Source organism: Varanus komodoensis, unplaced genomic scaffold, assembly GCF_004798865.1.
Source record: "Varanus komodoensis strain SLA01 unplaced genomic scaffold, ASM479886v1 scaffold106, whole genome shotgun sequence".
In the NCBI taxonomy this organism is placed as follows: Eukaryota; Metazoa; Chordata; class Lepidosauria; order Squamata; family Varanidae; genus Varanus; species Varanus komodoensis.
Genome location: NW_025335301.1, coordinates 695443 through 712836, shown reverse-complemented (window position 1 = coordinate 712836; position 17394 = coordinate 695443). Strand labels below are relative to the sequence as shown.

General features: G+C 57.1%; 1 protein-coding gene across 1 annotated transcript in view; it reads right to left on the bottom strand.

Annotated features, from left to right (window-relative positions):
* ESPN (espin) overlaps positions 1 to 17394 on the bottom strand; it is a 115801-nt gene that overhangs the window by 47629 nt on the left and 50778 nt on the right. Inside the window, exons 6-7 of the mRNA XM_044419672.1 lie at positions 13379 to 13586; positions 11158 to 11429 (exon numbers count right to left, since the gene is read on the bottom strand). Coding sequence (XP_044275607.1) covers positions 11158 to 11429; positions 13379 to 13586 — 480 coding nt within the window. The remainder of the gene's footprint in view (positions 1 to 11157; positions 11430 to 13378; positions 13587 to 17394) is intronic.

Genomic DNA, 17394 nt, shown 5'->3' with positions numbered 1-17394 from the left:
ACATGCCTCCTACCCAGAGGGCGTCTCCGCTCCCCCACCCCCAGCAAAAGGTGCTTGGCCGACAAAAGGACAAAAGAGGTGCAGCCCTGCTCAAGCACATGGTGCGGCAGCCTCTGACAGTGTCCATCTTCCCAGCAGCGGGACGGAGATAATCATAGAAAAAGAGTGAGTCAGAAGGAGTCCCAGGCCATCTAGTCTGACCCCCGGCTCCAGCCAGCTTCATTCACATAACCCCCAACAAGAGCTGAACTGGGGCCGTACCAGCTGGCCCTTTAGCCTCCAGAGTAGCTCTATTTCATGCCACACAAAACTTTCACATTTTGTGCTAAGCCCACCTAAATTTCTTGGCAGAGAAGAAAGCCAGTCCAAGATGTCACTCAGCCAAACACCATCCCGTGCCCCTCTCTGTCAGCCATCTCTGGTCCTTCTTCACAACAGAGAAAGGCAGAACAATACGGGAACCACCTGTCCGGGCTTATGCAGACTCCACAGAGTGCAGGGAACGGGGGAAAGGAGAGGGGGCCTCCTTCGCGGCGCCAGTGCACAGCCGCTGAAGCACCAGCTGTTGCCCCACCTCTCAGCTGCCTTCAGGTAATGAAGCAAAGACAACTTAAAAAAAAAAAGAAATTCTCTTACCTGTGCAGAGAAGACTAAGTACCACTAAAGCAGCAGGGCTCCCTGAAGGACCAGCGTCACCTGATACCTGCCCTCTGCACACCTGTGATACTCAAGCTGGCCTCTCTAGTTACAGGGCCCTCCAATGAATTGGCTACACCTATCAGCACACCTGCCTGTTACATCACTCAGGCACAGCAGCCAATGGCACCTCAGTGGGTTCCTCTTGCTTCTCCCTTCATGGAGCCGTAAGTAAAGATCAACCTGGAAGCCCAGCAGCTCTGGAGAGGACGCACCCCGCGTCCCTCCCAGTCCCAAGAGTGCTGCTTGCCAAGCCATCCAAAATCTGCAAGGAGGCCCCCACCTTACAGCGGGTTCAGGGGCTAAAGTAATCCTTGAGTCACACAGCTATTAAACATTTACTTTCTACTTTACATTCTGGCTAGAAGATTAAGAGCCTTTTTTGGTAAGTGCTTTAATGCCTTGGAATATGTCCCCCTGCCAGCCAAAGTCCACAGCAAAAACGGTGGGGTCCAGGCAAGGCTCCCCCCCTTCAGGAAATCCCTCTGGAAGGGTGCAGCTCGGGGTGGGGTGGGGTGGGGTGGGGGTGGGGGTGGGGCTGGGCCTCTTCTGCATTTGTCTGTTGCGGGCTGCTTGGCAGGCCCCTCCGGCAGAAGATTCCCTGCTGTGCAGGCTGTCAGAAGAACTGGACACTGGCGGTTGTGTCCCAGCCAGGAACCTATCCCTCCGGTCCAATCTCCTAATGGGAAATTACACAGGGAGGGGGAGGGGGAGGCGAGGCGAGAAGGCATGCAACGTCACACCTCAGCACAGCACACATGCAAATGCGCTTTGCATAAACACAACCACGGCCCAGGCAGAGGGGCAAAAGCGGGACGACGTGCGGAGGGCTAGGGCTGGGTGCGCGGATTCATTTGTGCCAGAACCTGCCCCAGAGGCCAGATCCCGTGGCTCGAGCACAAGTCCTTGGGCCATGAACCGTGGCAGGCCTGAGCTGTGGCTTCAGCACCAGTCTTGATGCTGGAGGGGTAGCGGGGAGGGGTGGGGATGAAGGGCACAGGAAACGGAGTTGCAGCTTCTGGAGCCTGGCAGCAAGCAGGAGCGTGTGAAGCCCCAGTGCACTGCCATTCTAGCTCCGAAGAGTTTTGAGCTGGACCGTGTCAAAGATGAAACCGTGCAGAATCGGGTGGGGTGCCTGGTAGCAGGTCCAGATGGAAGAAGGAAGGGGGCCTCCAAGAAGCTGGCATGGGGCTGAAAGCAGCAGCTGGGTGCCCACAAAAGCTCATCGCTCCCTTGGTGGACACTGTCCAGCCCAGTTCCTTGAGTCTTGTATTTTATGCCTGATCCAGCAAGTGAAGCAGCCCTCTCCTGCTGGTCCTGGCCCCAGATAGGGCAGAATAACCCTCAGTCTGGGGCTTTTACTTTTGGGAGGCCACAGCTAACAGATCCCTGTAAAAGCGTTGGCATTCAGAACATGCCTCTCCCAGTGCCATGGCATGGACTTTTAAAAAGAAGCTCTTAAAAAGAGGCTATCACACAAACTCCTGCTGATGGTTGCTATCTTGGGACACACAGCTGCTTAATGTGATTTCCTGCATGAGGTTGATGAGAAGCTGACATTTCCACTTGGCTTGGCCTGCTGCCCTCACTAAGCCTCAGACATACCTGGTATCTGCCTCTCTATCTATCTCTATCTATACACATAAGTAGTTCAAAATGAAAATATGAATGGAGTTCATAATGAAGTTCATCCAGATAATGCGCTACACGTAAACATGTACACAAAATAGTTGATTCCCATTTGTATGCCCAGTTGCTTGCTTCTACATTTGGAGTCAGGCTAGATTCACAAACCTAGCATAAATCCAGCTCCAGGGAAACTCAGCTTCCCTTGCTTCAATATTTGGCTTTCTATTCAGACTCTCACATTTTCAATCCTACTTCTTCTCTTTCCTTCCTCCTCTCTCAGATCGTTTCCTCTTCCCCTAAGCCATGCTGAAAGGAGAAGTATTCAATAGTTAATGAACCTCCAACGGTTGGGATAATTATCTGGGTTAATTCAGGTGCTGCTCACAGAATGCATTCTCTAGGATCTCCCTCCAAAACTGGAGATAAGCAAATGGGGGTTTTGCAAACGAAGAGAGTTTGAAAGATGCCAATATAGTGGCGTGGGATCCCACACTGGAGGAAGAGGGTGTCATGCTAGGAATTTGCAAAGAACATAAGAAGACTGGTGTGGGATCTGGCTGGGAGTCCATCTCATCCAGCCCTCTGTTCACACAGCAGCCAACCAGCTGCCCAAATGGGAAACCCACAAGCAGGACATTAGTAGGACGGCTCCCTCCTGCCCATCTTCCCCAGCTTCCGATCCAGTGCCCAACAACACGGATATTTGGATATTTGCACTAAGTGAAGTTGGGAGGCTTGGAGTGCCTGTTTTCCAGGAGAGCCTAGATATAGTGGGCGTGTGAGAAGCCCGGTAGAATGGAGAGAGCCAGTGGATGCAGCCACTTCGAGATGCAAACTCTCTGGGAAGGGCTTACGGGAAGTGTGTCCAGGAAGGCAGCCTCAAACAAAGCACAAATCCTGAAAGGGGCAGCTTCCACAGCACCCCTGTGGTGACAGAGTGACCTAGCGCTGGGGAAGCGCCTGTCTCCAGGACCCAAAGACACTGAGTGATCTCAGCAAGAACCGTGAGACCAGGGTGGGCATCCAAAGGGGATGCGCATGAAAATGGGCGATTTCAGTTTCAATAAATGTGTGTTCTGGTCACGGCAAGACAGGCAGACATTCTCCTCCTCCTCCTCCTCCTCCTCCTCCTCCTCCTCTTTGTTGTCGTCATCTTCATGGTGGGCATGTCGTGAGCAGAGCTGGCTGGAGCCAGGGGTCAGACTAGATGGCCTGGGAGGATCCTTCTGACTCGCTCTATGTTTCTATGTTTCTGTTGCTGCGCCTCCTCTTCCTGTCCCCACCTTTTTCTTGCCCTCTTGTGGGTCAGCACCGCTTAAAGAGCACAAAGCAGAGATTAGGAATACATGGTCAGTTCTCACAGGGAACTGAGGGATCTGGGATCGTGTTGGCTCTCCTGGGGCCCTTCTCAGGACCAAGGCTTCCCAACTTTCTGATAAATAATCTGGAATTAGGAGTGAGCAGTGAAGCGGCTGAATGTGCTGTTGACACCAAATTGGTAAAAACAAGACGGATCTCGAAGCTGGGAGACGGGCATCAAAAGGGCAAGCAGGGCTCCATGTAAGTGTGCGCCAAGGGAGACATGCAGCCGCAGGCAACCCAGCTCTGTGTATCCACCGATGGGCTCTGAGCCGGCTGAGACTGACCGAGGAAGAGATCGAAAATGGTGCAACGGTGTCTCACCTGCCATTGGCTTTTGCTCAGATTTTAGTTTCATATGATGATGTCAACATTTATGAGCTGCTTTATTCCTCCTGCTAGGAACTCAGCTCAGCTTGCAAAGTCCTCCTCCCATTTTATCCTCACGACAAGCCCATGAAGCAGGCTAGAGTCAGCGCCTAGCCCAGGGCTGAGAGGGCACGAGAACTTGCATCTCCCGGGCCCCAGAGGCCCCCCAGCGCTCTAACTGCCCCACACTGGTGGCCTTCTGTTCTAAAGGCTTTTGTGCTGCATGTTATACATTGCTGTATTGTACAGTTTTAAATAAATCTGTTGCTCGTGCACAAACAGTGGAACCATGGCATGCACTTTGGCATACCTGTCCTCCAAAAGAACACTGCAGGCACAGAAAAGGGCATCCAGGAGCAGCCCCCCGTGAGGAGGGGGTGAGGACAGCCGGGACTGTTTAACTGGAGTAACAGGTGAGTGAGGGAGACACGGGAGCAGCGTGCAGGATTATGCCTAGTGTGGCGAAAGGCATGGGGAGCCCTTTCGCCCGTGAGACTGAAACACACAAGGGTCACTCCGTGAAGCTGACTTGGGCAGACACAAGGACAGTCCTCTGCACAGAGAGCAGAGCCAAATTAGGGGGTCCACTCCCACCGGATGTCGTGATGGCCACCGCTTGGGATGGCTTTGAAAGGGACCCAGACCAATCCCTGGAGAAGGCCCTGCATGACCCCTAGTCCTGATGACTTGATGCTCCCTCCAGCCTCAGAGGCAGTGTGCCTTTGGACACCTGTTGCTGGGGAGCGCTGCAGTACTCCTGTCTTGCATGACTTCCCGTGAGCAGCCGCTTGGCCACGGGGGGAACAGAATGCTGGACACGGCGGGCACCTCACTCTGACCGGAGGGAAAAGGCTTCCCAGACCTGCCTGACACTGTCTCACTCCTCACATTTCCATGGCCTACTCTCACCCCCGACCCCAGGGTGGCTGAGGGATTATGGAAGTTGTAGTCTAGCACATCCAGAGGGCATCCATTGGGGGTGCCTGCTCTTAGCTTCTCTTCGCAGAGGAAAGTTGTTTTTGGGCTGGCTTTGCCTTCATGTTCTGAGGGACGCCTGCAATCCATCCATCCATCCATCCATCTTCCAATTTATTTTTTCATGCACTTGCAAATCTGCTCCCCACCACATGGTGCATTTATCAATGCAGCAGCTGAATAATGCTTTGCCATTTCGTATTCAGATACGCCGCGAAAGGGAAGGCTCACCGTCTCTCCATGTACTGCTTTGTCCCCAAAAGGATGGCTTGTTTGCAACCCTGCCCGGCTGCGTCCACACCGCTTCTTTTGCCCTGTTAACAGGGAAGCTGGACTGGGTTTCTCCTTCTTTGGATCGCCTTCTTCTTAACTGCTAAAAGCCCTGAGCTATTGCAGCATTCGGACTCTCAGGGCAGAATGTTTATCAGGAAAAAGTCGCCTATTTCCCAGCGTGTCTCAGCCAGTAGAGTTGGCCTGGGAATTCTGGGCACCACAGGGCTTTCTCTCCGTCTAAACATGCAGGGGTTGCAGTCCCTTCGGCCAGGCATCCCATGGCTCCTAGGAGGACTTCTTCCTGACTGACATACATGGAATCGCCACACTCCTGTGCGAGGGTGGACGGGCACGTGCACAGAACTGCTGGGTGCCTCAGCCTCCTCCTCCTCCTCTCCAGCACTTTATCCAGGCAGTTAAAATGGCTTTCAAGATCAAATGCACGGGTGGGCAGAGCGCGCCCCCACAGTGCCTTGCTCACTCAGGCTACCGAGGGCATGCGAGCCCTTCAGAGAGCATCCACATGGTTCAACCCTCCTTGGTGCACTTCTGTGGCCCCCCTGCCCTCGGACCTTTCTTCTCCTGCCCACTCCTCTTTGTGCAAGAGCCGCGCCGGCCCATTCTGACTTCGGTGGCATCGCCACTGCAGACTCAGAGCAGCAGTGGTTCCAGAATTGCATGGGTGGCTGCAGGCAGCTGGGCCGAGGTTCTGAGATGCAATCCGCCAGCTGCAAGGATGCGCAACCGCACGCCAGTATCTGGCACCACTGCTCCTCAGCCAGCCTGCCAAAGCACTGTGCGGGGTTATGGTCTCCTCGCCACTCGTGGGTTGTCGGGGGGTGGGGGGAGGAGAAGGGGTCACGTTGCAGGGAAACTGGAGACGGATTATTTCCTTCCCAGCAATAGTATCCAGGATGCGCCACCCAATCCCGCGACCAACAATAGATCCCCCTCCCCGTGCCAGCCGGCGCTGCAATTGCTCAGACACGAGGCGATATTTCATCTAGGGGAACAATTCCGTCCTTTGGCCGCCGTATGCAGCGTTTTAGCCTATTGCTTGCTTGCAGCTCATCCAAAAATGATGGTTACTGGGCAGACTAAAAATATAATAAATGGAATAAGGAAACAACAAACCCTTAGCATTTTGGAGTTACACAAGTTCTTGATGGCTTGGGCACCCCCTGCGGTTCTCAGTGGAACCTTCCATTTGGCAAGCAGTTTAGTAGCCCTCATGGACGAGAAGTCTGCCTGTTGAAAAGGCAGCAGCCAAGAATGAGGTGCTCAGGAAACATTGCTTATTGCTGTTTTCATGTCCACCAGAATACTAGAATAATTTATATAGGAGAGTAAGTTGTAGGATAGGCTACACAAAATCAGAAATATTAAAATGTGATTAAAAGCATACAGGTTGAAGATTGTAGCTTTTCTTGGCACAGAAATGAATGCTGGGTAGCGAATTTTATTTTTACTCTGCTTGCTCCATGCATGTGTGCACGTTACGTGGAATGCATGCATCAGGGGTGTCCTTACACAAGGCATTCATTGTGTGTGTGTGTGTGTGTGTGTGTGTGTGTGTGTGTATTTATATCCTGCCTTTTTCCTACAAAGGGCTCAAGGCAGCTTACATCATTCTCCTCCTCCATCTTATCCCCACAACAACAACCCTGTGAGGTAGGTTGGGCTGAGAGTCTGTGACTGGCCCAAAGTCACCCAGTCGGCTCCATGGCTGAGCGGGGACTAGAACCCGGATCGTCTGAGTCCCAGTTCCATGCTCTTCACCACAACACCACACTGGCTCTCTTGTGTACTTGTGATTCCTCACTCAGGGCAGTTTGTGGGTGCTCTGCAATGACATTCTTGTTCTTTGAGACCTCTCTGGCCCTTTCCAAGCATTTCTGTCACTTTCCACCTGGAAATGGTGAAATGAACCCAAATGAAAAGATTGTGTGTTTTTACAGTTCAGCTTCACAGCTTTGTGGCTATGTAATTATACATGCAGAAAAGCAGGGAAACAAAAGCAAACCCAGAAGCAAAAGCAGGACCAAAACCACACTCGTGTAAAGGAGCCAATCTGAATCCCACAAGGAACCAGGAAGCAGAAGCCTCAGGAAAGCTGTGGATCAAGAGCTTGCTACAGAGAAGCCCTGCATGTGGCAACCATGGTCTCAAAAGGAATCGGGACATCATTCACCGCTGTGCAGACCTGGCCGCCAGCGCACACGTCCGGGTCTCCTCCAGAGCAGGCTCCCCCAGTGTGCCCTGAATGGAGCTGCCCTGAAAGACAGTGAAAGTCAGGAACTTAATCTGGTACAGATGCCGCTGCCAGGATGCCGCTGGGGCCAGGCTGCACCGAGAGGGTTTTATGTCTCCAGGCTCAATTTAAAGTGCTTAATGGTTTGGGATCAAGTTATTGGAAAAACTGCCTACAGCAGCTTTCCACCATTAGATGTCTGGAGTCCAGATGTGTTGGACTACAACCCCCATCATGCACAGCTGCTGAGCCCAAAGTACTTGAGCCTCTTCAGGCCCCACAGTCAATACGTGCTGAGGACAGGGACTTTGCGGTGATCGCCCCATATCTCATTTGTTTGTTCCATGTCTACGGCATGTCTCCTTAAAAAGCAAAACAAACCCTGAAGTGGCTTCACAGGTCTCTCCACTGGTTACTTTACCAAGATATTTTCCAGATTTTTACTGCTGGCTCTGCTCTAATTCTTGGTGCTGATTTCTCCCTTCCATCTGCTCAGTTTGTGTGCTGCCTTGTGGAGGCTTTGCTGCTAAAAGGTGTCAATGGGGGGTCATCATTTCTGACCCAGAAGAATAAATGCATAGAAACATAGAAACACGTCTGGGGTGTGAGCCAGGGCGAGGAGCGTGGAGGATCAGCCTCTGTGGAGCTGCTGGATCGGCTGGGCCGGCTGCTCAATGCCAGCAGGGGCCTTTGCCCACTCCTTCCCCCGCCAGCACCATCGAGCTCTGGGCACAGAGCCCAGGAGTCCGGGCTGCAGTGCTGCCCGGTTACGAGAGTCAGGGCCCAACCTCCCCCCTGGCATCTCTTGGCACAGTTACTCTTCCGAAGCTTAGTTGACCTGGGATGGGGCGGGATGGGGATTATGGAGCCTTCCCTCCCCAGCTGGGCTTCCCCTTGAAATTCGTCCTTGTGTGGCACTCAAGCTGGGAAGAAAACCATCCAAGGGCATCAATGGGCACTCAGGGATCTGGGAAAGAGGTTTGGGGCCCCACCCATCCTCAGAGTCTCCAGGACAGACCCCACACAGGTGCGGTCTAGCTGCTGCCCCTCAGAACCCAAACCTGCCCCACAGTTCAGGAGCCCATCAGGGCCCACCCTTGAGCAGCCAGCAAGACAAAGCAAGAGCAGGGGGTGGGGAGACGAGATGCTTGCTGAAGTTGCCCCTCACCCTGGTGCTGCCTGGGGGACGGAGGTGCTGCCCGGCTGCAAGGATGCCGTATTTTCAAGCCACCAGCGGGACTGGGAATAAAGTGCCATGCAATTAACCAAATTACGAGCAGAGCCATCACCGGTCTAACCACAGCTCCTGGGGCGAGGCCCGACAAACGGCTCATTGTTCCTGGCTGCTCCCCACCTCCTTGCCCCAAGCACAGGCAGAGGCCAGATTCTGTGGGCTCAGCACTCACACACAGAGAGAAGAGACGGATGGGAAAGGGCAGGAAAGCACTCCAGGATGGCCAAGCCCAGCGTGGAAGATACAGAGCCAGGCCCAAAGGCAAGTGCAGCTTTCCGTCTCCCGACATGCCGACAAGCGCAAGCAGTCTCTGTGCTTCCGCAGTTAGAGGAGATGCCTGTGCAGCCCGAAGCCCTGCATTCACCAGCTCAGACGCGGAGCAACAGGAAGGGCGGGGAAGACCAGGAGGCGGCTCTGGCAAGATGGACCACCGCGGTCCTTTCTTGGGTGGCCACCCGTCTGATTCACATTAGTAGCCATGCCCAACTTTCCGTCACCCCTTGGCTGAAAATATTTGTATGCCATCTTTCCATCCCGATTCAGAAACAACCATCACAAAAGAGGAAGAGCAGAAAAAGGGCATTTTGCGCTTTTCGGAAGCCACGACGTGTAGAGAGCCTGGTGCCCACCCAAACATGTGGGCACGGAGGGCAGGAGCACAGGCCTTTCAGGGCAGGGGCACACTTGGGACTTTGAAGAAGGGTAGCAGGTGCGATTTCAAAATGGGTGCTGGGCACAGAGGGAGGGCCGCTGCCCATTCGAGAATGGCTCCTGCACTCAGCGCAGCCTGTCTCAACACACTCGCTCCCCTGAAGCCAAGTGGGGAAGCTGCAAGAAACGGACCCTGCCCAGACACAATGCCCACAGTGGCAGTGGGGTCGGCACTCCAAGGCATGGAAGCCCTCTTGGGATCCAGGCAGGATGGCACAGGGGGCAGCCCTTCGCTGGTGGAAGGCAATCCAAGGGAAGACCCTTTGGAAGCCGAGTGAAGCCAGGCCCGGCAGGGCAGGGCAGGGCAGGGCAGGGCAGGGCAGGGCAGGGCAGGGCAGGGCAGGGCAGGGCAGGGCGCCCGGCAGGCTGCGAGGGCACCTGCAGGCACGCTGGCTCCCCTGTGTGCCACCCTGGAGCTCTGACACGTGGTGTGCTCTCTCCTCAGCTCGGTGACAGCCTTCTCCAGCCACAGGGCCGGCGCGCCACACGCTCCAAATCCGAGCCAAGGCCCGTGCCCAGAAGGGCTCGCACAGGTGCACTGGTTTCCCCAGGGGAGCCCCGAGCCACCCGAGGGCCTGGCAGCCTGCTGCGCTCATACAGATCGTGTGTGCTGTGGTCTCCGTGGTGCTTGGGGTGCTGCTCGGCTGGACCTCAGGGACTGGCAGCCGGGTGGGCCCTGCGCTGTGGGAACCTGCTTTGCGAGGGAGCTGGAGCTGGGTGCAAGCTCCGTTAAGGGTGCTCTGGGGTGGGGGACGGGGGGGGCACGCTGGCATTTGGAGGGAGAAAGTGCTCCCTCCAAGCTGGGCTCTGCCCTTGGCTGCAGAACAGTCGCTCATATCCCGCCATGCACTGCACCCAGGCTTCCCTCCCATTCGTATTTCCATTCAGCTTTTGACCTATGTCCAGAGCAGGTAAAAGTTAACATGGAGTAACTTTTACTTTCATCGACTCAGCAAAAGTCGCACAGACATTGGAAATCAAACCCCGGCTGAGTTAGAGCCGTCCCAGGCAGATCGGGCCCCGCTCAGGCTCATGGGCGGGGCCACGGGGCTGGCCGGACGACGGACAGGGCAGGTCCCGTGCCCAGCGCCCCCGTGGTGTCACCTGCAGCTCCCTGCAGCACAGCAAGGGTCCCACATGCACACGCAGAGCTCCCGCCTCTACCTGCACGGAAAACGGGGTGTGGCCAGGAAGTGTGGGGGCCACTGCAGCAAGCCCTGGGGGAGCTCTGGGATCCCCAGCTTATCTCTAACCTGTTTAGCAAAGAGGACAAGGGAGCCCCCTTCCTGCACTCCCCCTCACAGTGGACCCCAGGGATTGCCCTCCTCTGCCTCCAGGCCAGGCCAGGCCAGGCCAGGCCAGGCCAGGGGAGGGGAGCAGGCGGGCCTGCGGGGGATGCCCACCCCTCTGCAGGGCAGGTGCGCGGAGGGCGCCCACCCAGTGCAGGGGATGGCGGGCCATGCGAGCTACAGGCATGGGCACACACAAGGCCGGCAGAGCCCCGCGGCAGCTGCGTCACCACTGCCTCCCCAGTGGGGGCAGAGACCCCAGTGGATCTGGCAGCTCTCCTGTGTGAGCAAAACCATGGAGGAGAGAGAAATGCGACATGAAGCCCGGCCGGAGGCAGCTTGCCTTCATGGACACAGAGCCCGGGACCTACCTCTCTCTTCAGTGCCTCACTCTCGACGTGCCGAAGTTTGTTCTTCGCCTGCACGTAGATCTCGGCCGTGTGCTGAAGCTCCGGAGGTTTTGGTGCTGGGTAGCCAGGAGGGGGTGGGGGCACCTTGGAGTTGGGGGGTGGGGGAGGTGCAGGGAAATTTGGAGGTGGAGGTGGAGAAGCTTCACCCCTTTGCTTGCCATGACCTGGCCCCAGGTCAGGATTCAGCATGTCCATATAAGCTTGCATATCTGTGATGGTTGTTTCGGGGACTCCTGGAGTGAGTGAGCAAGAGAGAGGAGAAGAGAAAGATGGAGAAAGAGAGCAGGTCAAATTGCAAATGCAGGCAAGCTGGCAAGGGCAGCAAGGATGATCCAGGGACTGGAAACAGGGCCCTGTGAGGCGGAGCGGAAGAAGCTGGGCATGCCCAGCCTTGAGAGGAGGAGGTTGAGGGGAGGTAGGATAGCTCTCTACAATGCCTGAAAGGCTGCCACACGGAGGAAGGCCAGGCTCTCTCGTCAGTCATCCCAGACTGCAGGACATGGGATAACAGGGTAATGAGGGAGAAAGCCAGATTCGAGCTAGGTATCAGGAAAAAATTCCTGACTATTAGGAGGAATGGTTCGAGAACGGAATCAATTACCTGGTAGACTGTGAGTTCGCCCACCTGGAGGCATTCAAGAAGAAACTGGGCAGCCAGCTGAGAGGACGGCTTGACTGGGAATCCTGCACTTGGCCCGATGCCTTTCTGGGCCCCTTCCAGCCTCTGATTTATGATTCTGCGAATGACCGCTGGGCTTGCAGAGCACGGAAGGCCTGCCCGTGGCGGGCCCCGCAAGCATGCTTCCCTCAGTCTGCAGCGCAAGGGTGGCCCTTCCCCGCATGGCCAAGGGACTGCTCTACCCCTTGCCCTGCCCTCAGCCAGCCAACACAGATCGGTGGGGCTTGGTCCTAACAGACTCACGTCCCCTCCGTCTCAGGGGGTCTGCTTTACGCATAGCTGAGTCTGCACCCACAGAGGTGCCGCGGCCCTCCTGCTCGCCTCCGGGCTCCCTGTGGGCAGCCGGGCAGCCTCCGCACACAGCCCTGCTGGGCCAGATGGGCTCTTGGCCTGGCCCGGGCATTGGGTGTGGCTGACGCCATGCCCCGCTCCCACGGGTGCTGGCTGGCCTCTGTGTGCACGGGATGATGGGCTGGGCCTCCTCCAGCGGCTCTGCACTCGTGCTCTCAGGCCTGAATCGGCTTCCTCCCTGGGATTTCCACCTGAGTTCTCACAGGAGCGGGTGCTGGCTCGGAGGTGCCACCCCCCCAGGCTGCCCTGGGTCCTTCACCTTCTGCTGGGAAGGCTGTACAGAAGGCAGCACCACTCTTGGGAAAGAGCTTGTGGCCTCTTCCAGAAAACCTGGAATGCCATTTCACCAGCAGGGTGCCTGTGCTCCACAGTGCCGGCTTCAGTGTCAGAGGTGGAGGGGGCTTTAAGCTGAACTATGCGCGTTTGGGGACAGCCCCCCTTCCACGCACCCCCCACCCCAAGAACGCAGCCACCAAATATTTCGCCAATGCCACATTTGGACCACGGGCTGAAAGAGGCTCTGCGCCCCTCCTGTGTAGGGCAAGTCGCTGGCCCAGGCCGAAAAGTGGCTGGCCCTTTGGCCCCGGCTTCTACCGCTGCAAGTTTAGCCCAGCGAGAGGGTGGGGCCCATGTGCCTGTGGGGGCACCCACCGCCCTCTGAAGTGCCCCTGCTGCCCACCCTGCTCTCAAGGTCTGCTTTCAGGCAGGAGGCAAAGCACCCTCAGCAGTGAGAGCAAGCGGAGGAGCAGCCATCCAGAAGGGGGCGAACAGCAGAAGAGTGTTGCTGGCCCCGGCCAGGAGCCATCTTGCTGGGTCAGACCCACAGGGGCTTGGTGTGCCATATGCCCCGAGCAGGCCTCGCGAACCGCCATCCTGACGAACTGTGAAGCACCGGGATCTGGGTGCAAAGCGGGGACCATCCCAGTAAGCCTCCACATCCCATTCAATTCCCTTCCGAACCACCCACAGAAGGACCAGCAGCCGCTCTCGGGCTGCTCTGGGACAAAGCCAGCAGAGACGCGGCAGGCGGGTCCATGGCCCCGTGTTGCCACAAGATGGCGCCTCGCCCGGCCCCCCAAGCCGCCTGGCCCCTCGCCCTCCCTTCGGAGCAACCGCGCCAGCCGCCCCGCCCCCCGAGGGAGGGGTGCTTACGGGAGCCTTGGCTGTTCCGTTTCTCCCCGGTGCTGGACTGGCTGGAGTTGCAGGAGTCGTAGTTGGACAGGGTGCTGCTTGGCGATCCGATGTCGAAGTGGGCCTGCGGAGCAGACATGGTTGTGTTGGGAGAGGACATGCCGGAGTCGGGCTGCTTGAACTCCAGGTCGGTGGAGGGGTCCCGTGAGAGGACCCGGTGCTCCACACTCTGCAAGACACAGAAGGCAAACAGGCAGAGGTCAGCAGCCAGAGAAGAGCGACCAGTCCCAGTGGCCCCCGCTCCGCCTGCCCCTCTTGAGCCCAAGCCCTTCTGTGTGCACGCGGGGGCTTGCTCTGAGGCCTCACTCCCCCAACGCCAGGAGCTGCTCCTGCCCAGACTGGCCCAGTGTCTGCTGCGGCAGACTTCCTGGCTGGCTGAGGGTGGCCCAGCGTGCCCGGGCTGCCTGCTGAGCCCTTGCCAAAGCTTTCTTGCAGCCCAAGCGCTGCCAAAGGCCCTCTGCCAGAATGGCCCGGGGCGCTCTGTGGACAAGCTGGGCTCCTTTCCTGACCCCAGGTGCCCGGGTAGATCACAGGCAAGGTGTTCAAGGGAAGTTAAAGAACTGATTTCTGTGCAAAGCCTGCTATTTCTCAGGGGTCCATTCCTCTCATGCAAGGCAGGCAAAGGTCGGCATGTGATGAATGCCTCCCCCAGGCTGGTTCCCAGTTTCTCCAAGCAGGGTTCGAAAACTCCTCCCTGAAAGCTTAGAGCGCCCTCACTGCCAGTCAGTGCCAACAATACTGAGTGCACGGTTAACATATGGAAGCTCTTAGTTTTCTTAGTTAGAACAATCTTCCCCACAAAGCCATGTGGACTGGAAGCTTGCTCTTTTTTTAGCCATAGTTCACTGGTTTTGCACGCAGAAAGTCCCATGACCCCAGCATCTCCATGTAGGGCCGCGGAAGAACCGTGCCTGGAATCTGAAAAGCTGCTGCTGCCAGCCAGTTTTGTCAGTCCTGGGCTACGTGTGCCAAGGTTCTGGCTTGGTATATGGCAGCTTCCAATGTTCCTAAGGAAACACAGAAGCCGAAACACCCCCTGAAGATGGGCGACTGGGGGCCCTGCTGCAAACCTGCTGGGACCCAAACCACGTCCTCTAACCTCAAGGCCACTGCAAAGCTTGAGCCGGCCGTCCAGGGAGGCAGGGCGGAAGGCCCACAGCAAGAACGGCAGGGAGTTCTGGAGGATGCCCAGTGGGCTGCGAAGGGGGGGGGGGCCGACCTGATGAGCCCGCCCAGGCCAGGAGCGCCTGCGGGCTTGCCAGTGCTTTCCTGCCTCCACTGCCCTTGCTCTGCCCTCACTTGCCCAGCGGCTGGATCGGGTGCACGTGGATTGCAGGGCCACGGGCAGAGCTGCAGAGGACAGCGGGTCCTTCAGGCGCCCCAATTTTGTAATGCCTTAGACATCCCCCGCACGGCTGTAGGTGTCATCACGGTCTCATCCACAGGCTCTTCAACGTCTACACGAAAAGGCTGAGTAGGTCCGTCTGGCCTCTTGGAGTATGCGGCCATTAGTGCGCAGCCAGCCATGTCGAGTGAGGCTGTGGAGGTGCCAATGCGGGGCCTGCCTGCGACCATGGACTGGACAAGGGCTGGCAAGCTGGAGTTCAGCCCAGACAGGCCCAAGGGGGCTGGCGGGTGATTCCTCGGGCTGGATGGAGGGTGCTCCACCTGTTCTGCTTGGGTAGCGCCCCTGAAGGGGCAGGTTTGGAGTGCGCCTTAATCCACTGCGGAGGTTCAGGTGGCCCAGTGACTCAGAGTACCTTCTACCAGCTTTGGCTGGTGGCCCAGCTGACGCCCCTCTCTGGACAAAGATATCCTGGCTTTGGCGATTTATGCTCTGATGATCTCTAAATTAGATTACTGCAATGCACTCTACGTGGGGCTGCCCTTGAAGACTGTTTGGCAGCTGCAGCTTGCGCAAAATGTAGCAGCCAAACTAATAGCAGGGATCAAATGGTCTGATCACATAATTCCAATTCTGGCCCACTTGTATCAGCTGCCTATATGCTTCCAAGCCCAATTCAAGGTGCTGATTTCAACCTATAAAGCCTTACATAGCTGGGACCTCAGTACCTGATGGAATGCCTCGCCCCATCTCAATCTATTTTTCCAGTTTTGGCTTTAATTTATTTACTGATTTTATTGTTATTATTATTGGGTTTTGTAGCCAAGGTTATATTTTGTTTGCATTGTTTTATATTGCTGAATCTTAATATGTTGTAAGCTGCCCAGAGAGCCTACGGCTAGGAGGGCAGCCTATACACTGAATTAATCTTCCCAGACCCTACAATCTATGCCTGGGCCCTTCCTCTACCTGCCACCTCCAAGGAAGGTCCAGAAAGAGGGAACGAGGAGGTCGGCCTTGCCGGGGTGCTCCCCAACTGTGCCTGCCTGGGGCCACCAGGGTCACCTTTGGCTTGGGGTATAACTGCCCTCTGCTGCCAAGCTCTTGGTGGCATGTGATGCGTATGCCCGCTGTTTCACTTAGGTCTGGTTCTTAATGGAAGCGGACGGGTTTGTATCTTAGTATATTGGATTTTTTAGCTGTTTTAAATGCATATGCCAGAATTTTATACTGCATTTACTGTATTTGTATTTTTATTGCATCATTTATGCTTGATTAATCATTGTGATCCACCCACAGAGCTTTGGCTATTGGGTGTATAGTAAATCAATCCATCAGTCTTCCATTATTCACTTGCTGCGCCTGGCAAGGGCCCCTCCAGGCAGAAGGGCTGTGGTGAAGGCGGCAGTGAGGAGAGGAGGGAGGGGGAAGCCGAGGAGAGGGGACCAAAGCGGCTAATGACGCTTCACGGATGCCAGCTCAATTGCAGCAGGGGACTGGGGGGTGGTTAGGTGGCCAACTTTGTGGAGCGGGTAGCCTTGGGAGAGGGGGGCCCACGTGGGCCTTCCAGGCGGTTGCTGGAGAGCGGGGAGGACAGCCACCCGCTCTGCCAAGCCGCGTCCCAGCTGCTCATCGGGCTGCGAGTCAGCCCCCCCACCCAGCCCCGGAAGATCCGCCCCCCAGGACAGCCCCCCATGGGGACACACCAGGAATGCCCATGCTTACGTTGCCCATGGCTGCGGAGAGGGGCCCCCACTGCCCCCAGCCGGCCCGGCCCAGCCCGGAGGAGCGACCTTCTTGGCTCCGCAGACAGCATAACACAACAGCCCCGGCCGGTCCCCGGGGGCGAGGCCTTCCAGCGGGCCTGCCTGCAGTCATCAGCGCGGCTGCCGGGGCAACGGGACAGCTGCGCGGCTCCCAACGCCCTCCTGCAGCTGCTGCAGGAATGTATTTTTCCCTCCAATGCTGGAGGAGAGTGGAACTCCGTCAGCGGCCCCCGAGGGCCTGGAGAGGGTGGCCCGCACAGCGCCACGCAGGTAGGGCGCAGGCCCGCGCACGAAGCCGCCCCGACGCCCGGCCAGCGGGCGGGCCAGCGGGCGGCATCTGAGCCAAGCCGGTCCACGCGTCACCCGCATCTGCGTCTGCAAGAAGGGCCGGCAGCGGCCACACGTGCCGGCCCGGCGCGTCCTCCCGCGCTGCCATCCGCAAGCCCTTCCGGCTCAGTGACCGGTTCCGTCTGCTGCCGCACAAACCGGGGTCTGACGGCGCCCCAGGCAGCCTCCCCACGCCCGGGGGCCCCAGGCGTGCCAGACCACCCCCTTGCAACGCCGCCGCCTGCCAGTGGAGCGCTGCTCACTCTGCACATGGACAAAGGCGCCCCCCTCGGGGCTGCCAGTCCTTTCGGGCTGCTGGAATTTTGCGAGTGTGTCATGGGCGTTTTCACTGACTGGCTGCCACGAAAGGGCTCAGCCACACACTGCCCTTCAGGGGATGAACAGAAAAGCAGCTTGCTCAGGAACCGGAGCCCAGGGCAGAGGTGGGGGCTGGGCTCCAAAGCACAAGATGTGGATGGCCTCCATGGCAGAAAAGGATGCTTAGCAGACAGCAGGAGGGGCGGAAGCCTGCCGACAGG